The sequence below is a fragment of the Eupeodes corollae genome, chromosome 2, assembly GCF_945859685.1.
Source record: "Eupeodes corollae chromosome 2, idEupCoro1.1, whole genome shotgun sequence".
NCBI lineage: Eukaryota > Metazoa > Arthropoda > Insecta > Diptera > Syrphidae > Eupeodes > Eupeodes corollae.
This window is the reverse complement of record NC_079148.1, coordinates 24,115,703-24,142,388: the sequence shown is the minus strand read 5'-3', so window position 1 is coordinate 24,142,388 and position 26,686 is coordinate 24,115,703. Positions and strand designations below refer to the sequence as shown.

Genomic DNA, 26,686 nt, shown 5'->3' with positions numbered 1-26,686 from the left:
AAAAAAATTAAAATTTAAAAAAAAAAAAAATGGAATATAAAAAAAATATAAAAAAAAATTTAAAAAAACATAAAAAGACAATAAAATATAAAAACAAAAAACGTTAGATTTGCTGCTGTGGTTGTTCTAGTTTTAAGTAGTTTATAGGTGGAAAAGGCAGTTTAAGTTAGCTTTAAGTTTAATTTTAAGGACCTTATTTTTAGTAGTTTTTAAGTAAAAATAAAAAAGGACCTTGATATTAGTTTTTTCTTATAATTTTCTAATAAATACAAAATAAATAAAATTTAAATTGAAGTAAAATAGATCTTAGGGCCGAAAGGCATTAGTAGTTAGTGTTATAGTTTAACTTAGAGTGTTCGTATGGGACCATTAAGTTACTTGTAAGTTATAGATAATTAGCCTAGTTTTTAAGATAGGTTTAAGAATGAACTAATTAAAATGAATTAAAAAAAAAGTGCGTTGAACTGTCATGCGAGAGGTCTTGGGTTTGATCCCTGCCTATTTCACTAAAGTTTTTTTTTCAACGGAACTGCCTCTTGCGAGGAATTGACAAATTATCCAAGAGTAACTCTTGTCATGAAAAGTGTTTTCCCAAATTGGCCGTTCGGATTCGGCTTAAAACTGTAGGTCCCTTCCATCCCTGACAACAGTACCCGCACACAGGAATGGTTGAGAGTTGTCAGTCACTAGGCCCTAGTTCTCAAACGGAATGTTGCGCCACCCAATTTATTTTAAAATGTATTATTTTATCCTCCTCTTCATAGGACTAATTATGGTCTAAATGAACCAATAACGCGTTCTCTGTATCTATTTAGTATGGTTTATAATGAAATTGACCTACGTTTGAATAGAGATTATTTTATGAAAAAAATTCTTGAAATATGTAATTGATTAATTAATTAAATTTAATTTAAAATTCCTTGAAAATATGTATATATCTTATTAGCTTTATTATTTTGTAGTAATTTTGTAATCAGCAGATCTTCTACCAATTGATAAAATAAATAAATAGATTTAATTTTAAATTAATATTAAATTTGTAGAACATCTAAGATAATTATCACAATCGAACACATGTTTAAAGTTCCATCAGTCAAACTAAAAGATCAAATAAGTGTTTATGTTGACACAAGAATAGACATATCTCTCAAAAAATTTGATCTTAAATCAAAAATAAGTCAAAGAAATCAAAAAATTAGAAAATCAACGATTTGACAGATTTCGATCAAAAATAAATTGATTTTTTTACAAATGGAAAATCTCAAAAGAAAAATATAGTATGTGTTGAAATCGAAAGCTTAATGTTAAAGATTGAAAAAACAACAACAAAATGGGACAAATTTACAAATAAATTTGTATATTGCACTCTTAAGAATGCAATCCTCCTTTGCACACATTTTTCTCCCAGTCATCTCCCAATCAACATAAAGCAACCTAATAACAGGTACATGTACACGCGCGCAACCAACTGCATAACCACATCATCAGCTCCTAGCGCGTTGTTTGTTTGCAGGTTGCAGCTAAGCACAGCTCAGCTCACCTGCATATATAGCATATAGCGTGTAGCTTGTAACCATCTCGCGCACAACCAAAACAACCATCTTTCATTTATGCGCCTACCTCCCAAAACACCACTCGTGTTGCTGCTTCATCACCAGGGTACCACTATAGTGCTATACCTCCGATATCGCTAAGCTTTATACCTCCGTTCCAACTTCGCAGATACTTCCAATCAAACAGGTACTGCTGCGGTTTTAGTTTACTCGAAGCCACCATCAGACTAACAACAACTCATTTAGAAAATAAAGAAACTAATTTTTTTCTACTGGCTTTGCGGATTTGTGTAAGATTTTCGGATTCGGATTTTGCGAAATCGTGGTTCGAATAGATCTTTGTTTTTGTTTTCCCAAACGAGTATATGAAAAACGATATGTCTTCGAGAAAAATCCGCTAAGGTTCTTTTCAATCTTTCAGTCAATGTGCTCATTTGTCGTCATTTTGTCATCGGTGCTTGTGCGGCTTTTAACTGAAAAGTAAAAAAAGAATTAATTGTTTAGCATGCCAAAGATAATATTGTGAAGAAGTTCGTTAAGATCGTCAAATATCACAGCATGGTGCCAGCAGTGTCACAGCTACTTAAATTTTAAACTAAAGTATTTTTCAACATTCAAAAGGTGCTCACGGTTCATTCTTTACTCGAAAGTGTGTCAATCCTACTTCATACAGATACAATAGCTCGATAAGTATCTTTGAAGCAAAAGTTGGAGAAAAGAGGTGCGCGGTTATTGCAATTCAGTACTTGATCTTCGGCGACCAAGTAGTGTGTGATCTTTCTGCAACTCGCTCTCAACTAGCTAAAGTGCATATCGCCTGCAGCAAAGTCTTAGTTTCAGTTTCCGCGCTAAATTCATATACACTGGGATTTCGTGCCGCGCTACCCACCGCCTTCAACATCATTCCATGAAAATGGAAAGTGATTGCTAAATTGTGGTGCAGTGCACTGTTGTAACGTTTTATTTGTGGAGTTATTAGTTCATTTAACCGCAAATTGCAAAAAGGTGCAGAAAAGTGCAGAAAAATTGTAACATTCATTACTGATCGTGACTCTTGGATGCTGTCAGAGAGGTTATTATTATTTTATTTTTTTCTTCTATTTTCTAGATCATCAGGCAATAATTTGTTTTGTTAGTTATTAGAGAGATATTTTCCAACTCCATTTATAAGGGGGATATCTTACATATTTTTGCTAATTGGAAAAAATTATCTTTCTCGTATACTATATATCGACTTCGAGAACTATACGATTTTGACATACATACCTATAAGATTGATTCAGGTTATTGGTGGTATAAGATAAGTTTTGTGGTCAAAACAATGATTTTAATGCGATCATTTTTATTCGTGTGACCTCTCCTTAAAAACCAGTATTATACTACATTTTCGAAGAATAATACCTAAACAAATAAAAATTGAAATATGTTGTTATTTATAATAATAAAAATAACTTTATTTATGACCAGTTAAAAGTAAGACTTATGTAAAAAATAACAAGTTCAGGAGTGGTCAACCCCAAACGAAAAATGTTAACTGGGGCGTATGTGGAATATTTGTTTTGTAATTTTATATTAATCTGTAATCATTTAAATCAAACATTATGCCTATTTCAAAAAGATTTTAAGATTGTTATTTTTCCTTAATCTCTGTTTAAAATACTAAATTATATTCGCATATTGACGACGTGAGGACTTTTATTTTTAATTCAATTTTGTTTCATAAACATATGAGTTAAAATAGATTCTGCTTTGCAATTGGTGTTGGTGTTTTTAGTCGATGGAACTAGTTTTGGTACTAACTCTCTAATATTGAGCCAAATTCTGACCGATGAAAAACGACATTGATACTCATTCAAAACGTGGGTCGAATTACAGCACAGACATCGAGACATAAGTGACTGAATTATTAACTTCCCATAGGAAGTTATTGTAATGGGTCCGATTTGTCAAATTGAAAATGTTGACTTTTCTTGACGTTTCAAGGTCCCTAGAGTCGAAATAAAAGATTTTTAGAAAGATGTCTGTGCCTGCGTGTGTACTTACGTTCGTACGTCCGTACGTTCGCGACGTTTTTTTCGTCGTCCATAGCTCAAGAACCAGAAGAGATATTGACTTCAAATAAATTTTGTTATACAGATAATAAGGCAGAAAGATGCAGAAAGGGCTCTCAAGACAATTGCGTGAGTGGATTTTTTACCATAGCAGTTTGAAAAAAATGTGAACATTTTGCTTAACCCTAAATATCTTACGACCCAAAAACGCTAGAGACTTGAATTAAATTTTATATAATAAACTGTAACGTGATACCAAACAAGTATATTTTTTGGAAAAATTCCATTTAACGTTTTTTTTTACAATTCAAAAAAACTGAAAAAAAAATGTGTCACCTCCAAAATTTTAAGACTAAAATATGATTTCATCTCCAAAACAATTTTGTGCAACGAAAAATAATGTTTTTGACATCTGATAAAATTTTGAGAAAAATCGAATTGACAGTTTTTTTTATAAAAAATAAAAATCTAAAAAAAACATTAATAAGTTGGTAAAAATTGAATATCGATTCAAATATCTTTTCAAAAAAGCTCTTCAAGCTTATTTTATCTTGTAAGAAATATTGTTTTCAACATTTTGAAAAATTTTGAGAAAAATCGAATTGACAGTTTTCTTACAAAAAATTAAAAACCAAAAAAAAATTTACACAACTTGTTAAAAAATGATTTTCGACTCAAATATCTTTTAAAAACTTTGAGATAATAGCTTCTTATTAATTTTTTCTTATAAGAAATATTGTTATCAACACTAGGACAAATTTTGAGAAAAATCGAATTGACAGTTTTTTTTACAAAAAATAAAAACCTAAAAAAAAAAAATACTAAAATTGGTAAAAATTTACTTTCGGCTCAAATAGCTTTTCAAAAATTAAAAATATTGGCTTCAAACTTATTTTATTTCACAGAAAATATTGTTTTCAACATTCAGTAATTTTTATATAAAAATCCAACAGTCCGTTTTTTCATAAAAAATAAAATCTGGTAAAAATAGTACTCAAATTTGGTAAAAATTGATACAAGTACATATAGGCAAACTTTTAAGCAAGACAAATCAACAGACGGGATGGGAAATTATCAGTGTGGGTCGCATCCCAGCATCTTTTTTAAATTTGGAATTATCGCAAACGTTATCAACCAATCTAGTACAATTATTTGACATGCATGAAGGGCCATAATAATGGCAAATTGTCTTCTGCGTAGGGTATTATATAATCCAACAGGATATCTCTGTACACGTTCTGGTCCATTTTGGTGTCAATTTTTACGATGGGGCCAACAGCGTGCCATGAAAAAGCAGCCCAGACCATAACGTTGCCTCCACTGTGTTTCACTGTCTTTCACTGTCTTAATGGTGTTCCTTGGATCATACTCCCTGTTTTTTGGACGCCTTACATATTTTTTCCCATCTGATCCGAACCGGCAGAATTTGGATTCATTGTTCCAGAACACGTTTTTCCAAAAACTAATTGGTTTGTCTAGGTGAGCTTTGGCAAACAGTAAATTAGATTTAATTTTTTTTGTTGATACAAGCGGTTTTCTCGGAGCAACGCACCCACGTATATTGTTTTCATTTATTCGGGGTCTTCTGGTTCTTGAGGAAACATTTACTCCATAGTTCGTTGAAAGTTCTCTTCGAATGGCACTGGGGGTCTTAAACGGATCCTTGGGCGATAACCTATAAATAATTCTATCTTCATTTGTAGTTGTCTTTCTGGCCCGGGGGTTTTGTTTAACGTTTTCAATCACTCCAAACTTTTTAAAATGACGAAGGGCATTATAAACCAGATTCCTGGAGTATTCTAACAACTTATTAATGTGTGTTACCGTCCGCCCTTTTGGCTTTATTTTCAAGATCAGACTTCTTTTTTCCTTTTGGCACCATTTTCCCTTTGTCTTCATCACTTCTTACACATCACCAATAACATCCTGAGTTTCCGATTCAGAAATGTAATGTTGGAACACATTAGAAAAATCCATTTTTTTAAATTTTAAATCAAATATAAATCCGAATCAAAACACCGAAAGCCGCGAGTAAACAATTTTTTTCAATTTTTATTTTTAAACAATTTTTTTCAATAAATAAATTGAACGTCAAAATTAAGCAAGCAATTAATGTGCCGGGCAATTCAATTGAGAATGAAAAGAGTGGAGAATTGTACTAAGAAATCTAGTACAGCTCCACTAAACTGACATATTTCGTCGTTCAGCAGCGTACTGAAAAACTAAAACCACAACGAAATTTTTCGTTTATGATTTCGTCATGTCATTTTTGTATGGGAAATTTCGTTTCACATCAGCAGCTAACTAGGCTTTAATTCAAATAAAAACAAAAACTCAGCCCAACTGACAGTTAAATGATATTATAAAGTTTAAAAATGTAACGAACATTATTTTGTAAATGTCACTTATGATATGACAGAATGGGGTCGATACTCAATAAATACCTCATATGTGTAATAAAGGGTGATTTTTTAGCTATTATCTTTTTGGCAACACTGGTTGAAACAGCTGACGCACGTTTCGTGTTTTGTTTCACTGTCAAGCATTTTCAGTTTGGTCTATAATTTAACCATGAATCGTCTTAGAAACGAACACAGCTTGCAAATTATTGAATTTTATTATCAAAATGCGTGCTCTGTTAAGAATGTTTATCACGCGCTTCTTTCATTTAATTGTGTTTCGGTTTTGGAGCAAATATCAGCCAGAATCATTGCAAGAGCTACCAATACATCCAAAAAAAGTACAGTTTGGTGCGGTTTATGGGCTGGTGGCATCATTTAACCGTACTTCTTCAAAGATGATGCGAATCGTAACGTAACTGGTGAATGGTGAGCACTACCGTGAGATGATATCTAACTTTTTTTGCCCAAAATGCAAGAGCTTGACTTGCATGACACGTGGTTTTAACAAGACGGTGTCACATGCCATACAGCATTTTATTTCACGTTCGAGACATGTCAATTGGCCAACTAGATCGTGCGATTTAACGCTTTTACACTATTTTTTGTGGGGCAATGTCAAAGCTTATGTATGTCTATACAGGCAAGCCCACTTCAATGCATTGGAAGACTACATTTAAACATTTATTCGTGAGATACCGGCCGAAGTGTTGAAAGAGTATGCCGAATTTGACTAAGCGGATGGACCATTTCAGGCGCAGTCAAGGTCAACATTTGCATAAAAGAATCTTCAAATATTAAACTATATGGACATTTTTCTGAACTGTATGTGTTTTTTTTTTTAACTTTTCTATAGCTTTTAAAAAATCGCCCTTTATATCTCGAACAAAAGAATAAAAAGCTTGTAGAATAAGACTCAAGAGTGTGAAAATATCTTTTGAACTTTATTTTTTGTGTGAAAAAAATATCCGGCTTAAGGATCTAGTATAAATAAAAGTTCTGATTACTATAAAAACTACCAAAATATAGTCAATAAATAAAGTTGTCGAAACCCTTATCAATCGCATTTCCATAAATAATAAATTTAAATACAAATGAAAAATTGAATGAAACAAATTTAACTACAAAATGTGGTCGTTACTTTAAATACTCAAACATTAAATCCAGTTTTAGGTTTTGATTATCGCATTCTCTTTTTATTTTACTAAAACTCTTGCCTAGTTCTTGCATTCAAATTAGTGAATTACGTTTATAACTATTTCTGCATTTACTCGGATAGCAGAAATTCTTTATGATCGACACACACATTTATTTTCTGAGTTAGATACAAATCATTTAATTATATGTATGCAAATAAAAATACTAGCCATTCACTCTAAATTTTGTTTAAACAGTCAGATAAAAAGTTAAAAGATCTAATCAAAATGTTAATATCGCTGGATCAATTAAATCATAGTAATTTTTTTAATTAGTCTAAAAAACTATGCTTCCTACCAAATAAAAAACTTAATAGTTAGCACGAATCCGATAAATATTTTTTGAAATGTCAAGTATAAAATATATTGGGAAACTATTGTTGTGCATATTTGAACAATGTTCACTTAACAAATAATTATTTATCCACAATTTAAAATATATGTAACTTAAATAAAATGAAAAGTTTTAATTCAAAGTTAATGTCGAGTTTAGGAACATTAAGAAATACAATTCAACCTTGAGTGTGACTAGAATTACATCAAGGGTTGGAAATTTATTTTTCGCAAAAGCAAAATACAGACATGTACGAGTATGATGACCCAAAATGAATGGTCCAAACTTAATATGCTAAAATTTCATGTCATAGCCAAACAGAATTTGGTAAATTTGTATGATCCTCATTTAAAACGTTTTTCGAGTAACAGCTGTTTAAATGCCTATTTCCGGGTCCTACTTTGAGTCAGTTTTTACTCACGCTGTCCATGAAAGGCGTTTGTCTTAAATAATGTATGTATTTTTTGAAGTACAAAAATTCCATATAAATTATTATTATTAACTAACTACCTTAAGAAATATCAACAATGATTGTTTGAACGTTAATTCTAGAACATCCAAAGACTTAACATGCAATAGAAATGGTACTGCACTACTCGATATGCTTCAACTGTATGATTTTATTCTCTTGAATGGATGCGCCAAGGGTGACCTAGATGGTCAATATACGTTTATTGGAGGATTAGGCAAATCAGTGATTGATTACTGAATGGTGAACAATGATTGGATTAAACTCATAAATTAGTTTGAGGTTCCATACAGGCATTTCTCTGATCATATGCCAATCACCGTCGAATGGAAAACAGAACCTGGCTCACATCAAACAAATCTCAAGCTATTACACCGACTTAAATGGAGAGAAGACGAAGCGGGAACTTTTCGTCAAGAATCCCAATTGACATCGAGCCTTCAGATACTCTATCAATTGAACTTATAAATTGCATAAGAAATGCTGGGAGCAAATCAAGCGACAATGTAAGGAAAGCGTTCAAACAAAAATGGTTTGACAACTAGTGTATGAGAGCAAGACAAAAATCATTTGCTTTTTTAAAAGCATTTAAGAGATTCGACAATGAAGAATTACATAAATGGTACATGCAGTCGAATTCACAGTATAAAGGTCTATGCTATGAAAAGAAACTTGATTCTGAAAATGAACAAGAACAATCACTTGGCAAAACAAAGAATACAAAGAAATTTTAGAAACTTGCTAAAAATATTAATGGTACTCAACATATAATTGGCACAGGTGTATCCGCCGCTAATCTTTCTTCTTATTTATCGAACCTTCTTCAAACAAACTCTAACTTAGTGTTTACTTATGCTGAACCTCTCATCACCGATGATATATTAGACACCGATATATCTTTGATTGAAATAGAAACAGTTTTACGAAAAGCTAAAAATAATAAAGCACCAGGTGAAGATGGTGTACTGTACAAATTGTTTAAGAATTCCAAAGTTTTAAGCTGCAACTTGTGCTTTTTAACAAAATTCTTACGAAAGCGGAAGTTCCATCCTCGTACAAAAAATCGGTTATCTTCCCAATACATAAAAAAGGTTCCTTAAATGACGTCTCAAACTACAGAGGTTTATCTTTAATGAATATTATAGCTAAGGTATTTTGCGGAGTTCTTGTCGCATATTATCAGACTTCCAGGCTGGATTTAGGAAAAAATACTCTTCTGTTGACCAAATCTTTACTCTGTCATCGATAGTGAAAGCATTTGAGGCAAGAAATAAAAAGGTTTATTCGATGTTTGTTGACTTTAAAGCAGCGTTTGATTTGGTAAATCGCAATGCTTTAATATACAAACTTTCGTAGATGGGTGTTTCAGCCAGATTTGTACATGTCATCAAGAATATGTATACAAACACAGAAGCTAACGTCTGGGATGGAGCGCATTTTTCTGAATGGTTTAGTACTGATTCTGGTGTCAAACAAGGATGTCCGCTTAGTGCACTTTTATTTTCACTATTCATTAATGACATAGTTAACGACTTACCTGGAGGAATTAGAATAGCCGGAATCCGGATAAATGCTTTACTTTATGGTGACGACATGGTCATACTATCGGAATCGAAAGAAAATCTTCAATTGATGATAAACCGACTGTCTGCATACTGTGATAAATGGGGATTAGAAATCAATACAGAAAAATCAAAAATAATGATCTTTTCGCGATCCAATCAGGACTGAAGTTGGAAGTAATTGGACGTACAACGGAAGAAGTTTGGAGGTGACAAACGAATATATATATCTTGGAGTGAACCTCAACCCACGACTAAATTTTAGTAAGCGCCTTGACATTAAAAAAAAAATCACAAAGTCTAATAAACTTAACATGGAGAAAGATCTTCTCGAACAACCTTGTATATTTGTCTACCAAATACCAAATTTTTAATTCAGTTGTGAAGTCCACTTAATGTTATGCAGCTGAAGTTTGGGGTATAGAAGAGTATGAGGAAATTGGGAAATTTCAAAGGAGTTTCATCAAAAAATTTTAACCTACCAATCAACACGCCGAACTATGCGATCTACTTGGAAATTGGCTTACCAAAATTATTTACAAGCACATTGAAACTACAAGCGGATTATATTATTAAAGTCTTAGGTTTTCCAGATGAGCTACTGAGCAAAATAATGCTGCTTTACGAAATAAAGAACAAAGACTGGTGGTATGACAAATGGCAACGAATTGCCACTTCATTTGGTGAAGATATGCAAATTAATACAAGTAACATTCTTGATGTTAAGGAAAAAATGTATAAAATTATCCAGCTTAATGAAGACTCGGTTCGAAATCAATTTATAAAAACAGCTATTGAATCAGAAAGCCGAATATTATATAGCCAGTTAAAATTTAATCTAAGTAGCAATAACTATTTCAATGAATCTTTAAGCTACAAAGATATTTCTTTGATTTTCATAGCTAGATGCGAAGTCTTATGTCTCAACGGTAGACCATACAATGGGAGTTTCAACCAGTTCTGTACACTCTGTAATCATAAATCCAAAGAAGACTGCTTCCATTTTATAAGCATATGTCCAATTTTCAGATACAAGAGATTCTCATATTTAAAAAAATTCTCTCTCACTTTACAAGAGACAATTCTAATATTGAATGGACCAGATTGAAAAAATCTTGTCAACTATCTGAAGAAAATTTGCAGATTTAGAAAATTGATTATGAATATGTGTGTAAAAATCAATATATAATTAAAACTGAAATTTAAAACAAAGTTTACCAATGTTATAAAAATTTAAGTTGCTAGTCGAGCTGACGGCAAAGCCAAAGGTTTTAAATTTAAAAACAAATGTTTATGTATTTATTTTAAAAACTGTTAATAAATGAATTTACTTACTTACTTACTTACTTGCTATAAAGCTTTATTCACTCTGTTGACATACTATTATACAATCATTTAATCTACATAATAAAATTACCAAGTTAAATTCTTAATATTAAGATTTTACATTAATATAATTATTACTTTTTTAATATTATTATCTTATTAACATTATTATTGAAAATTTTCTTCATAATATGTTAAGAGTATAAGCTTCCCCCAAAATATTCCATGCGTCTCTATTCCTTGTAAACTGCTGCCATCGTGGATTAAGTCTTTGGATATCGTCTCTCCATCGCAAAAATTTGTCTTCCTGCTTTTCTTGTTCCATTTCTTGGGTATCATTCTGTTAGCTTTTTGGTCCAGTGGTCATCACTTATTCTTGCCTTATTCTTGTGTTTTAAGTTTTTTTGTAACATCTTCAAATTTTGTGATTTCTCTTGTATTTCTCACTCTTTCAAACCAAGATATGTTAAAAAGTGATCTTTCTATACTCCTCTGAGTAGTTTCGACTTTTCTCAAACTTTGTACGTTCACGCTCAATTATTGTGAACCATACGTTAAAACCGGAAGGACAGCCATGTCAAATACATTTTTTAATACTTACTTACTTAAGGTGGCGCTACAGTCCGGGGTGGACCTGGACCTCAATCAACAAGCGTCTACAGCCAGCTCGGTCCCTAGCTAGCTGTCTCCAGTTTCGCACGCCAAGTTGGTTGAGGTCCTCTCCCACCTGGGTGCGCCACCTGAGTCGCGGTCTTCCTCTACTGCGCCGTTCCTCGGGATTGGATTCGAAGACCTTCCGGGCTGGAGCGTTGATGTCCATCAGCTCTACATGACCTATCCATCTAAGCCGTTGGACTTTAATTCTGCTAACTAGGTCAGTGTCGCTGGACAGCCCGTACAGTTCATCGTTATATCTTCTCCTCCATTCTCCATCTATGTGTACGGGATCAAAAATCACCCGAAGAATTTTTCTCTCGAAGCATCCTTAGACGCTCTCATCTTTCTTTGACAGGGTCCAGGTCTCAGCGCCGACCTTGATAAAACAGCGTGCATTCTCCATCGCCATTCTGCACAAACGGATAAGTTTGACAGGTATGCCCAAACTAGTCATTGCTCGGTAGAGCTCTTTCCTATAGATGCTGTCATACGCGGTTTTAAAATCGATAAAGAGATGTTGAGTATGGATTTGAAGCTTCTGGGTATTTTCCAAGATCTGCCGTAGTGTGAATATTTGGTCGATAGTCGACTTTCCTGGTGTGAAGCCACACTGATAAGGACCAATCAGGTTGTTGACAAATGGCTTCAGGCGTTTACATAATATGGCAGAGAGGATCTTATACGTTAAGGAGACTGATGCCTCTGTAGTTGGCGCAGTTCAGAGGGTCTCCTTTCTTATGTATCGGGCACACTATGCTGAGATTCCACTCATCGGGCATGCTTTCTTCCGACCATATTTTGCAGATGAGTTGGTGCATGCTCCGTACCAAGTCATCGCCTGCTGCTTTGAATAGTTCAGCAGCGATGCCGTCAGCTCCAGCAGCTTTGTTTGACTTGAGTTTAGATATAGCTATCTTCACTTCGTCAAGGTCAGGTAGGCGGAACTGTTGATCTGCGTCGCCGAGGTTGAGTGGTTCTATCTCCCTTACAGCGGAATTCGGTTCGTCATTGCCGTTATATAATTTGGAGAAGTGGTATTTCCATATTCTGAACATCGACTGCGCTTCTACTAAAGTGGTAAAATTTGGTAAAATTTACGAACCTCATTCCTGTTGTGACATCCCTCTATCTCCTCGATCGCGCGCTTCTCATGCTCTCTTTTTTTCCTTCTAAGAAGCCGGTGTTCCCCTCTCCTCTTCTGCTCGTAGAGCTCGCGAGCAGCTCTTGTCCTTTTGTGAAGCGCCGTTTTGTATGCCTCTTGTTTCGCTGCGTGCGCTTGCCGGCATTCGTCGTCAAACCAGGGGTACCGCTGTGGTGGCCGTGTGAAACCTAGCACTTCAGAGGCGGTATCTCTGATGGCTGCAAGGCATTGTTGCCACTGGTTTTCAATGCTTAATGCAGGCAGCATATGACACTTTAAGAGGTTATTAGAGACTCGATCGGAAAAGGACATGGCAGCACAGTATTTTCTTGTTTTGGCTTGGATCGGGATATTCGGAGCCGTACCTTGGCTACAACGAGGTAGTGGTACGAGTCAATGTTGGTCTCTCGGAATGAATGGATATCCTGCATACTGGAGAAGTGTCGTGCGCCGATCGCAATGTGGTCAATCTGGTTGACGGTTGATTGATCAGGAGATTTCCATGTGGATATTAAGATGTGTGAACTGCGTTCTAGCTACCAGAACATCTCGCCCCGTAGTGAAATCGACCAGCCTGAATCCGTTGTCGGAGGTAGTGTCGTGCAGGCTGTATCTCCCGATTATGCCACCAAATATGTCTTCTCTTCCTAGTTTGGCATTAAAATCTCCTAAGACAATTTTAATGTCATAGCCAGGGCACTGCTCATATGTCTTGTCCAAGAGCTCGAAGAATATGTCTTTGGTGTCTTCATCTTTCTCCTCTATTGGGGCATGCGCGCGTATCAGGCTAATGTTGCCGAATTTAGCCTAGATGCGTATGATCATGAGGCGCTCATTGATGCACTTAGCTCAAGATTTCTTGCCTAAGTCTGGCTCCAATGACGAAGCCGCTTCCAAATAAGCGCTGTTGGTGTTCGTGGTAGCAGTCACCATAGTAAATATCGCAGTTTTTCATCCTCTTTTTGTTCAAGCCAAGGTTTTCAATGTCTATGTTTCTAAATATTTCTTCCAACAATGCACAGAAAACTGCTGGTGAAAGAGGATCTCCTTGTCTTACTCCTCTGCCTATTGTAAACGTTGGACCTTTAATTTCAGTTGTTATTTTTGATGTACTCTTCATGTATAAGATTCTCAAGATTCTTATAATTTTGTGTGGGATACCTTGCTGCTTTAAGGCTTGCCATATTTTAACATGTTCTACAGAATCAAATGCCTTGTAAAAATCAACAAATGCTATATGTATATAGGTCTTTGTTATACTCCACACTTTTCTCAATCAGTTGGTTGATTAAGTGAAGATGGTCTGTTATAGAATATCCCGATTGGAAACCTGCTTGTTCTTTTGGTTGGTTTCTGTTGAATGTATCTTCACATCTTCTTAATAGCCATTTAGCGTATACTTTGTATATTATTGATATAATGCTTATTGGTCTATAATTATTAATATCATCTTTTTTCCCCTTTTTGTGAATAAGGATTATGTTTGATTCTATCCATTGATATGGTAGTTCTTCATGTATCAAAGTTTGATTAAATATAAATGTTAAAACATTTAAGATTAGGCTTTTTCCAATTTTAAGCATTTCCGTTTTTATGTCGTCACTTCCAAAGCTTTTTCCCGACTTCAGTTCGTTGATCGACTATTCCAATTCCGATTTCAAAAACATTGGAAAGCTATCACAATGATCCAAATCTGGCATTTCTCAAGTGGTTTGGTCAAAAGTAAACTTTGATTGGTATAGGTCCTTGAAAAAATTTGTGGCGGATATATTTATTTCGTTTCTATCACTTATTTTTGTTTTTTGTCATCTAAAGCAACCATCCATTCTTTTCCTTGGGAAAAGTGTTCTTTTGCTTTTTTGATTGATTTGTTACCCTTCAAGTACATTGTCTCATCATATATTTTAATGTCATCTTTAACATTTTTTTTTATACGTTTTCTCAATGATTTGAGAGTTTGTTTGCCATTTTCATCTAAATAAATGTTTTATGGCCAAGATTTTCTCTTTCTTCAATTAATACCACAAGGTATTCTTTTGTCTTGTGGCTGATTTTTATTTTAGTACGAACAATTCGATGGTCGCTTTCAAAATTCAACCGGTTTATAATGGAGACACCTTGAACTGTTTTTCTTTTTACTAAACAGTTTGCAGATATCCAGGTCCATTTATTTTTTGACTTTTTCTTAAACAGACTGTTGCAGACGGGTCAACCATTTTGACATAGCCATGTTATCATCTTTTCACCACGCTCGCGCTGGTTCCTTGATCCAAATCCGTACTCTCCTTACCTATACCTTCTACACCATCTTTTCTGAAGCCCACTTTAGCGTTAAAATCTCCAATTATGTACAGAATTTTTGATCTTGATTTTGATATAATTTCATTGAGATCTTCATAGAAAGAATCAATTTTTCCTTCGTTTGAAGCTTCGGTGGGAGCATAAACCTGGACAATAACGACCCTTGTTTTGTTGATCTCCAACTCGCATGATGCAATTCTTTCGTTGTGTAAAGTTACCACTTTAATATTCAATGAGCGAGATTGACAACTGTGTCAAACTATTTGTAGAGATCCCCATAAAAAGAATTAATTGGTCTCGTCAGTTAAAATCTATATACATTTTTTAAATTTGTTTATTTATGTCCGCATTTCTTGCATTTTCAATGTCGTTTTGAAAGAGGTCAATTGTGGAATTTCGTTTATATTATCAGCGCATCAAAGCAATAATGTAGAAAAACGCATCAAAGCAATAATGTAGAAAAAATCGTATATAAATATTTGTGAAATAAAAAAGTAAGCATACGCCTGAGTGTACCAACATAAAATGTACTTTTTAGTAATAAAAGTTCGTACTTTGCACTATTTCTTCTTCGAAAATAAAATTTAAATCAATAACTTTATTTAACTATACGTGCGTTTTGTTCGTATTTCATATATAGGTATAGTAAAGTGAGAAATTCCCAACAAAACGATCCGCAGTGGCCACAATTTTGTAGTTAAAAATTGGTACAACTGAAAGAAGATCTGTCAAAATAATAATAAAAAACTTCAAAAAGGGGTTTTTTTCGTAGACTACTACATTAACATGTGGTGTTGAAGCGAGCTTGAAACTCGCCTCAATTCTTTATATACCTGAATCGAGTTGAGATTTATCTATTCTAAACTGAGATACAATTTTTTTGGAAACATAGCAAAACATAAATATCTTTTCTATTGTTTTTTCTTGCAAAATAAGCCCAGTTAGTCTATTTTCACTAACAAAACTAAATAATATCAACCGTAATAGATTCGTTTTTTCCGCAATGGAAAACACACATGATTCCAAATGGAGAACTACTCAACGAACACAGCCATCGAGATACAAATGCAGTATCAATCGTACTAACATTTGAGAACAAAATCACATAAGATCCATTCGAGGTTCGTATAAATGTCAAAAACCTATCCATAGTGAGATTCTATGGATAGATTTCCCAACAAAACCCGGGTTATGTAAATGCCATCTTTTGGATTATCGTAGATTGTTTAAATGTTTCCTAATTATTAACATGAATCACTTCGATTAATAAATATAGACTTGTCAATAACTTGATACCAGTATCATTTATAGGGTCATTGGACGGACGACTTGAAAAAAATTCCACAAACAATTATAAACGTGTATTTATGTTTCTGCAAGGCTATTAATCAAACGGTGTCAAATTCTATTTAACTTTTCAGATATAAACCAACATCCGTTTTCGTGTCTGTAGAAAAATTAAAGATTGTTTAACACGACAACTTGGTTACTTTTTAGTTGTTGGATCTCAACTCACTTAAGGACAGGCGGACTTAAATAGACTTTTTGTCATGATAATTTTAAGACTTGAAGTTTTTTTTCGATTCCTAAGTATCAGCTTGCTCCTTAATTACAAATAAAAGTGTAACAATTGCGTAAGACATGTCTGTTTTTAAACTTACTCGTATAGGTTTGTATATATACATATACATTATATTTACATTATGTATAACAAAATGTAATTAGCATAAATGTATCTGTTAATTTGTTGCAAAATGTAAATACTGAGTCTTTGTTTAGCAACAAAAAAAAATTGTAATTAAGTGATGTTTGCCTTAGCTTTTGTTACGCAAATTATTAAGACTTCAATCAATTTTGTCATTTTGATTTCTTGTGAAAATTTTGTTTCTTTAAAATAAAGATAGAAATGAGATCATGTTCATAAGTTCCAACAATTTTTAAACGTACTTATGTCCGTAGTGATGATAAGGTTTAGATTCAAACTAAATAAAGGATAGACCTTTGTCAATTTAAGTCTTTCAGGGTTATTGATTTAAGAGGATACAAATAGTTAAATATGAAAATATTTAATGTATTGCAAAACTTAAAAGTCAACCCGTACAATAAGCTTGTATCTGCCCTTTTCCAAAAATATGTAAAATATATTAGACGATTGTTGTTGTTTTTATTGGTACCTACTACAGAAATATATATGTATTCGTATATACACAGACATTTACTAATTTCATAAGATAGCAAAGCTTGTCAAACAAATGTAAGCTTTAAACAAAGGTTTAAATTTTCTAGCTTTTTTTCTACTTTTAAAGATCAAACATAGTGTTGTAGCCAAAAATGATTTGTAATGACAAAAAAGTAGGATGCACTTAAATGCTTCCTGATAGAGTACCTAAAGATGTACTACAATACAAGTACGTATAAATTCAAGTTACATGTAGTTTATATGTTGGAAGCTGAAACAATAAGCGCTCTACAATCTAAAGACAATTAATGTGAATCTTCTTGAAAAAGATAAAATATGGGAAAAGAAAAACTACCATTGTTAAAGGAATTCACAAAACAATAATATACATATATAGGTAGCTTTAATGGTTTTAAATCTATTTGTTGATCTTCCTCAACATAAGTAATGATTCGGTTTATGCGGAAGTTGGTATGAGAAATGAATGGTGCCCTTTAAGAAAACAAAAGAAAACAACATTTTTGGTTTTTACTCTGTACTTATACGATGTTATATTGTTTTGAAAAAATGTCATGTTTGAATACTCATAAGTCATAAAATATCAATAAGACAACTAGAATAATTAATGGATGAATTGGTCAATTAATATTTCTGAGAATTTTATCAGATTAATTGACAGGGCATGAGAATGAAAGATAAACACAACTTACTATCATTCAATTAGCAATCAAATTAGCTTTAGATACATATATTTCATTTCTTAATTTTTAAACTGTGCGATAGAGAATTTTTGAGGACTCGAGTCAAAAAATCATATTCTCAGATTTTTCAGAGCAAAGGTGAGAAATTCTGTTTATATTGTATTTCAACATCCACATCAAAAAAACATTTGTGAAAAATTTCAAAAACATTTTAAATTTTTAAATTAAATATTCTGAAATGTTTTGCAAACAAGGGGAAATATTTTAGAAATGTTTTCTTTTCGCAAATGCTTCCAAAGTCTTTGTATACCAAAAATTAATCCATAAGCTATATTTACGATTTTCTAATAAGGGCTTGACAACTTAATAAAAAAAGAAGCTGGGATGCGACCCACACTGATAACTTCCCATCCCGTCTGTCGATTTGTCTTCCTCAAAAGTTTGTCTATATGTACTCGTATCAATTTTTACCAAATTTGCGTACTATTTTTTGTAGATTTTTTTTATGAATAAACGGACTGTTGGATTTTAATATAAAAATTACTGAATATCGAAAACAATATTTTCTGTGATATAAAATAAGTTTGAAGCCAATATTTTAAATTTTTGAAAAGCTATTTGAGTCGAAAATCAACTTTTATAAATTTTTTTTTAGGTTTTTATTTTTTGTAAAAAAGCTTTCAATTCAATTTTTCTCAAACTTTGTCCTAGTGTTGAAAACATTAAAAAAATTAAAAAAAAATTACCAACTTTTGTTAATTTTTTCCGGTTTTTAATTTTTTGTACAAAAAACTGTCAATTCGATTTTTTCAAAATGTTACTGAATGGTTGACAAGAATATTTTTTAAAAGGTTAAAGTAAATTAAAGCCAATATCTCAAAGTTTTAAAAAGATATTTGAGTCGAAAATCAATTTTTACCAACTTTTATTAATTTTTTTTAGGTTTTTATTTTTTCAAAAACATTATTTTTCGTTGCACAATATTGTTTTGGAGATGAAATCATATTTTAGTCTTAAAATTTTGGAGGTGACACATTTTTTTTTTCAATTTTTTTGAATTGTTAAAACAAAATTTTAAATGGAATTTTTCCAAAAAATATACTTGTTTGGTATCACGTTGTAGTTTATTATATAAAATTTAATTCAAGTCTCAAGCGTTTTTGGTTCGTAAGATATTTAGGGTTAACCAAAATGTTCACCTTTTTTTTCAAACTGCTATGGTAAAAAAACCACCCACGCAATTTTCTTGAGAGCCGTTTCTGCATCTTTCTACCTTATTATCTGTATAACAAAATTTATTTGAAATCGATGTCTCTTCTGATTCTTGAGCTATGGACAACGAAAAAAACGTCGCGAACGTACGGACGTACGAACTTAAGTACACATGCACGCACAGACATCTTTCTAAAAATCTTTTATTTTGACTCTAATGACCTTGAAACGTAGAGAAATGTCAAAATTTTCAATTTAACAAATCGGACCCGTTACAATTACTTCCTATGGGACTCTTACGCAAAGTGAGTCATAATGTGGTTCTTTGGAACCCCGTGGTATTGACTGATTTGGATCATTTGCTACGGATGCCTGAACGTTAGCAACATTTTCGACCAACTTGTTGTCTCACTGACACGTGCAACATTACGTAAGGAATATTGTGCATATTCGTACATTTTCCACTTACTTGTTATTGCTTTCTGCTAAAGCGAGAATTACGACCGAAATTTAAAAATTGCTCTTAAAGTTGCGATCATCGACTCAGAATTTCGATAGAAAAATTTTGCGGATGTTTCTCGTTTGTATGCTTTACCTTGCGATAAAAATGTCGAGTATAATGAATAAATTGACAATGACAGTACGATGATTAGTAAAAGGGTGCGTTCACAAATCAAATTCAAGGTTGTCAAGTCCCTATTAGAAAATCCGATGTATCACAACATTTTGTTAGTAAGTAGTTCTCAATAAAACTATAAATCGTAGTAAAGAAGTTTGTCAGCTTTTTAAACTTTTTCAGTTCTGTCAGTAAGAAATTATCCCAAATGTATCACAACCGTGTGAACTTACAATTTTGTAGAACAATATTGTCAAATGTCGTTGTTTTAGAGATCTGACAGCTGCTGACAATCGCCTCGTACAGACGACATAATTGACCTAAAGGTAAGGCTGATTGGCCAGTTGTCAGGAAATTGCCTTACAATTAAATTACGTCAAGAATCTTTCTTGCTATCAAGTCAAGTCTATTTATGTCAAAATACCAGCTGACCATGTTTTTTCCTTCAACTGTTAGCTCAACTTCATAACTCTGTGATTTATTTTTACTGCACAATCTTATTTAAAATTTTGTATAAAAGGGATCCTTATCATATTGGAAAAAACTAAGGATTTTTTTTGTCAAAATAAGAAACACGACTTATTATGAACTTGTACCTTGTGTACTGAATTTTGTTTTTTTGATAATAATGTTTCTGCACGAAGCTAGAAGATAGTAAAGTAAAGGTATCCAAGTTTAAAATTAAACACATCTGAAAAATTAACTAATGTTGCGTTCAAATAATGCAGTAAACTCTAAACGATGTCCCTTTATGTTGTCTGACCCTGTCCAATATATTTACTGTTAGTTGTCATAAATTAGCTGGTAACGCAAATTTTAAGACTTTTTCTGTAAATGGCAAATTTTCATTGGCTTCGTTCAATCTCGTTTTGGATAGGGTATCTTGGATAGGTGGATATTTAGATGCCTTGTTGAACGAGCTGTATTGAGATAGCGGTCAAAAAATAAAAACAAGTGCTGTTTACAAAAAGCAGAGAAACATTTGAGTCAAAATTATTGTAAGATAAAACATTTAATGGATAATTAAACTTATTTTATTTCTAATTCCTTCTCATCAAAGATTGACCCGTGTTCTTCAAGGACAATTTCTTGAAAAATTATTCTTCGCCGGGTTTTAGGTTTCTTTTTCTGCACTCCTCCAAGAAGAGCATATACATATTTTCCCAACCTTAAAAAAAGGAAACAGAGTGGTTCTTCTTTGGGGTTTTGAATCATATGAAAGAATTGCTAACCTTTCTTTTCATCTAACTTATTTGCTTCTAGCTCCTCAAGCTGTCCGCCTCTGTCTGCTTTAATACATACAAATAAAAAAGTTAGATTTATTTATTACTACAAGGTTAATATATATTAACATGTATTTTTTTCTAACCCTGGACACGGTGAGGTTTTTCAACTTCAGAATGCTGGACACTAGACTGGTGGTAAGACCTAGAAAATTGGTCATCTACTAAACGAGAACAAAATAAGTCTATCAACTAACATTTTGTATCTTTTTGTTTACCAACAAATACAAAAAGCTGAAATCAATTTTCAAGTTTGTTGAAATTCAACCATGTCTTGAATCAGCTGTTCTGTCAGATACATACATACCCCAGAAATTCTTGGATACCTTTGGATTCCCTTTTTGACATCTCAGCTGTTTTTGATCAGCTGTTATTTTACACGTAAAAATACTAACAAAAAGTTATCTAGACACCCTATCTGCCTGAGATTGAAGGGCATTTATCTATCTGTTTGTTTGCCCATTAGCAATAATTGTCATACCTCAGTATTGTGAGATCTGACAATCATCTTTACTTGGCTTAGGTAGGCCATTTAAAGATACATTAGTCCACCAAGCAATCGATTTCTCTTTCTCCTACATACCAAAATAATTTCAACAGTTTTAATTTCACCAAAAATTGCCTTTGGCAGATATTTAAAGGAGACACTCCTCCAATTTTAAAACTTAAATAGACAACTTTAAGGTTAACTAAACTTCAATAAGATTAACTTTTTCAAATATCAAAAGCAAAATTAAACATAATGATATGCTCACTTTAATTTCTTTTCACATGCTAAATACTTTGTTTTTAAACAATAAAGATTCATTTATAATGATCTCGCTTAAACAATAATAAGCTTGATTACTGCTATTAACAAAAGTTCAACCACCAATGCAACAATAGACCTATAGAGCATACTTCGAGTATAGTTAATTATATGCAAAAATGTCGATTGGCCAAGAGTATAAACACGCGTTAACAATTAAGTACCTAACCTACCTTCCATATCTATCAACGGCGTCGTGGCGGTGTTAGTTTATGCTGTATAGCAACTCATATTCATTTCATGCTTGTAATTTACAGATAAAAATGTATCTATTAGAAAATGCCAAAGAAGCTGTCCGCTCTCCTTAAGCTCCAGCTTCATTGCAATAGTTTATTACCTATTATGGATCACACAACACTTTCGATTTCATTTTAAGTAAACAACACAAAAACTCAATTCCTTCCATTTCCATCATCGGTAGCCATTTAGCTGGAGCTGGTTTCAGTTTCTGCAAGACTATATCAGCATTACATGGTAATGGTTGTACAGTACATATGCAACATAAACGTCCAAATACAAAACCAATACTTTTGGTCTAATCAGCTATATGAGCAACAATCTGCCAAAAACAAGTCCGTCACTGACAAGTTTCCCAGCATTGAAACCAGTCCCAGTCTCTGATGCAGCAGCCACTAGCCAGCGCCAAATCAGACACAGCCACTGAACCGACAGCCATCGGCCGCGTCCCTTTCCGATAAAAATCCATTCACTTGCGGTAGAAAAGTTATTGCGCTGCCAATATTTTTGTATTTTTGCCGACACAACTAAATAACCTGAATCAAACTATTTATCCATTACCGGGACAAGCTTTTGCTAGAGATGACGAAAATCAATGAACGTCGAACCGCGGTGGCGAGCGGCAGGGTGGACGTTTTGCCACTGTAATGTAATGTTTAAAAACTAGATTTAGCTTTTTTTTAGTCTGAAATACTTTCACCCAAGATTATCTCTGCTCTGTTCCATGAAGTGAATGAATTTCTGGTTTATCTTCATGTTTGATGCTTTCTTCAACCGACGCGACGATGGAAGACGCGGTCTTTGAGCGTTTCTTAACCCCACATGATTTCCTTGTCACAGATTTTTTTTTAAGATGGTATTTCTACCGCGCGGAAACACGTTCCAAAGCTGTACAATAATTATCTAATAATTTGTATTTTTATTTTCTTGTTTCATTACCTAGAACATTCCACAAGTTGTAAGTCACCTTCATTTTCTTTATTCGATGGAGGCCAACGAGCATGTTAATGCTATTCACCGTCAATCAGAATCTCCGGCGTGTACCATTGATTCGCATGACTCGACGGTGGGCAGTATGGAGACAATTGTGGATCGCAATGAGGAATTGATGCAAATAACAATGGATACCAGTACGAATACCACAAATCTGGACAGGCATAGTTTGACAAACTCCCAGATATCAATGATAACCAAGGACGAAAAGTCGACTGCTATTTCACAAGATGCCCAAAGTCATATTTATTCGAGTCCAGTTTACATGACTACCACAGAGAAGCCTAGCAATGGCACTGGAGGACTTCCCCAAATTGAGCTACCAAAATTAATAAGTCACGCTGAATTTGAAAAACAACAGTTAAGTCGACCAAAATCGGTTGATTTGACAACAAAAAGTGAAACAGCAACGTTGGAATCAAGAATAAGCAAAAAACAAAGATTTCCACCCGAGTTAATAAAGATCAAAGGGGACTCGACTAAAGACTTCAAGGTGGGTCCACATCGTCATCGACGAAGGAATTCGTTTCCCAACCAAGTTAGTCTGGGAGTGGTGCAATTGTTACTGAGTGTAGCACTTGTCGCCTTGGGTGCTTTGTTGGTTGTGCGTGGGGCGTCATTGGCAACGTTAGGTTGTGGCGTATGGACTGGTGGGATAGCTGCTATTACAGGTGCTTTAGGTGTGATAAATATGCGAAAGGTGCAAACTGGATTTTTGGCGCTGAGTTTGGTGTGTATAGCAACGAGTACGCTGGCGTTGGCTATAACAGGCGTTGGACTGACAAGGGATATTAGTAAAATGGAAGAAAAGGTAAGTTGTTTGTTGATATGGATTTTATTGTGTTATTTTTCGAGTTAAATATGAGATATGAGAATAATTGATCATGTACTTATATGTATGTGTTAAAACCTATTCACTTTATGTTTGGACTCAATTACTATAAACATTTATAAATGTCAAAATGTCCTATATGACGGTTTACACATTACATCGTTCCACCACCTTACGGCTAAGATCAAAGTGTAGAGTGTATTAATTTGTTCTTATCAGCTTAGCGGTGTTCACGTTAGACTCTTTTCAGGTTACTTATTTTGACATTTTAGTACTGTCACTCTGAATCATGAAAAAAAATGTCTGCATAACTTTCCCGTCACTTTTCTACTATGAAGTGGGTAAGAGGTACTTTCATAAGACGTCAAAAGAATTTAATGTGAACATCGCCCAAGAATACACTTTAACATTTACAACTGTCAAAAAGTACATATGTATTTAAAGAATAAAGTTATTTGTTATATTTGAGTGTTTACTGTCAAAATAAGAAAATTCTATCATATTTAATCATTTCCAGCTTTATTATTAAACATATGAACATACATACGTATTTCCTGAATATATGTAAACTACTTTTTAATAATACCTCAAAATCAAGTACTAACAATATAATGACTTTTAATTAAGTAATTTAAATTTTTTCTTTCATTTCTTTTTCTTTATTTATTTTTTTAGATTAATCAAACAAAATTGAATAATGAAAAGATTGCCGCCGCATATTGGTTGGTGCTTACGTTGGGCCTACATTTTATTGTGAGCGTGATTTCTGTTTATAAATCAGCCTCAAGACTTTGTTCAAGGTAAGAATGTTGTTAAATTAAAATATTAAAAGTTTATGAAAGTCTATGTAGGAGTGGATATCCAGAAAAAGGTTTAAACTTTTTTTTATTCATTATGTACATAAATAGAAACCACAGAATTTGGGTATATTTAAATTTTCTATAGGAGGCTTTCATTGATTTGCATCAATGAAAGTGAAATTAGTTTTAATTTATTCGATGTCGGTGGGATTGTTGTTACTTGCTAACTAATGTGTCAGTCAAAAGAGTCAAACAAACTTTTAATGTATGCAAAACAAAAACCAAATTAAAACAAATATTTTTAATCTAATCTGTTTTCTTGTGTATGTTGAATTTCTATTTTTCTCACATTAATTTATAAAAATATAAATACTTTCTACAACATTTCATACCTACTATAATTTGGTCAAAGAAATGATTCACATCGAAAATTCTAGTTTAATTATGGCTTTTTTAAACAAAGTTAGACATATTTATGTATCTGTCTTCCGAAACATCTCCATAAATAAAAACTGATATATATTTATAAACAAATATTTTTGGATAGAAGTATTGATGCATTTATATTAAGTATAACAGTGGTGTTAAATCGAAATGTCAACTTTTAAACATGGCCTAAGTTGACTTTAAATAAACCTGAGTAAAAATAACTGCATGTTTTGACACATGTCAAAGTGAAGCAATTTGCATTCTTGGTTTTATTTTTACTTTGTAAGACTTTATTTAGTTTATTTCATGAAATTAATGGCCGAAACACATACACGCTTCAGCTTCGGCTTCGTCTGCGTTACGTTAGGCCTGCTTCGAGGTTGCTTTGAATGACATTTCTATTATTTCATCCCTCCAAAGATCAAATATTTTGTTTGTTGACATTTATTTACAGCTGATGAGCTGTCAGACAAAGCAAATGTTCAGATAATTGAACTAGAGCTTCCGTTTGGAGTCACATTACGTTACATTACGTTCTTTTCCTTACGATTGTCAAACGAAACGTGAGGTCGAAGCTCCATTGTGATAGCATGCATTGAACTCCTATGGCTGAACTCGTATACGTCAGGCGAAGCCAAAGCTGAAGCGTGTTTGTGTTTCAGCCATAAACTATGTACATTGCAGGAATATGAACTCAATAATCAAGTATCAATTTTTCAAATCTAACAGAATAATTGCCCTTGATGGCTGACCAGGTGTCGTTACAGTCGTTTACAGATTTTGTTTACAAAGTAGAGTTACTTTAAAAAAAGTTTCCATTATAATTTTGAATACATCGAAAATGTTGTTGGTCTTTTTTTAGGTTAGGTTAGGTTGGAGCGGATGTCCAGATGTCATTGACGCACGTAGACCTCAAGGGTCCATTGTGATACTACTAAAGAGGTTACTCATGGGAGAGTAATGAACTTGAACAAACCATTTCGTACTTTTAATAAAGTTAGAGAGACGTTTTGTGTCAATCGTTGCCAGTTCACTGGTATTATCGAAGAAGGGATTACCGAGAAAGTTATTCCTTCAAATGGAGAGTGCTGGACATGTACATTGTAGGTGAATATTAAACTATTCCATCATCTCATTCAGAGATGATCGACCATCGTGGACCGTTTAAGAGTTTGTGGAGACAGACGCGAGACATTGATTATGAAGTCTATAGGATGGACTGAGATTCAGTTGTTCCGAATAGATACCACTTCCAGCTCCGTGATCGATCTTTGAACCGTCTGTATAGAAGTGTACCGCATCGTCTTCCAGGGGTCCCTCTTCTTCCCAGGAGGATCTTGAAGGGATGGACACATGTAAGCTTTTACAGAATACCATTTTTGGGGTGGTATAGTCTAAGCGATCTGGGATAGATCTGAAACTGTCTAGAATAGTTTTATGTCCAGTATTTTTACTGTTCCATTGAGAGGTGGCTCTAAGCCTCATACATGAGTTGGCTGCCACCATTTTGGAGAAGATTTCAAGAGGTATTAGGTTTAAAAGCACTTCCAGTGCTGCGGTTGGTGTTGAGCATGGTGCTCTTGTGATGCATATACCTGCTAACAGCT

The 26,686-nt window shown here is 33.4% G+C and overlaps 1 protein-coding gene across 2 annotated transcripts in view; it reads left to right on the top strand.

The window, feature by feature from the left end:
- Window positions 1-1,760: 1,760 nt before the first annotated feature.
- The window catches only part of LOC129947271 (uncharacterized), a 49,233-nt gene continuing 24,307 nt past the window's right edge, over window positions 1,761-26,686 (top strand). Inside the window, exons 1-3 of one of the 2 annotated variants that reach the window (XM_056057781.1) lie at window positions 1,761-2,625; window positions 22,969-23,829; window positions 24,526-24,650. In XM_056057781.1, coding sequence (XP_055913756.1) covers window positions 23,011-23,829; window positions 24,526-24,650 — 944 coding nt within the window. In that variant the 5' untranslated portion in view covers window positions 1,761-2,625; window positions 22,969-23,010. Of the gene's footprint in view, window positions 2,626-22,863; window positions 22,882-22,968; window positions 23,830-24,525; window positions 24,651-26,686 lie in introns of those variants that run through there. The other variant, XM_056057780.1, reaches the window with a different exon arrangement.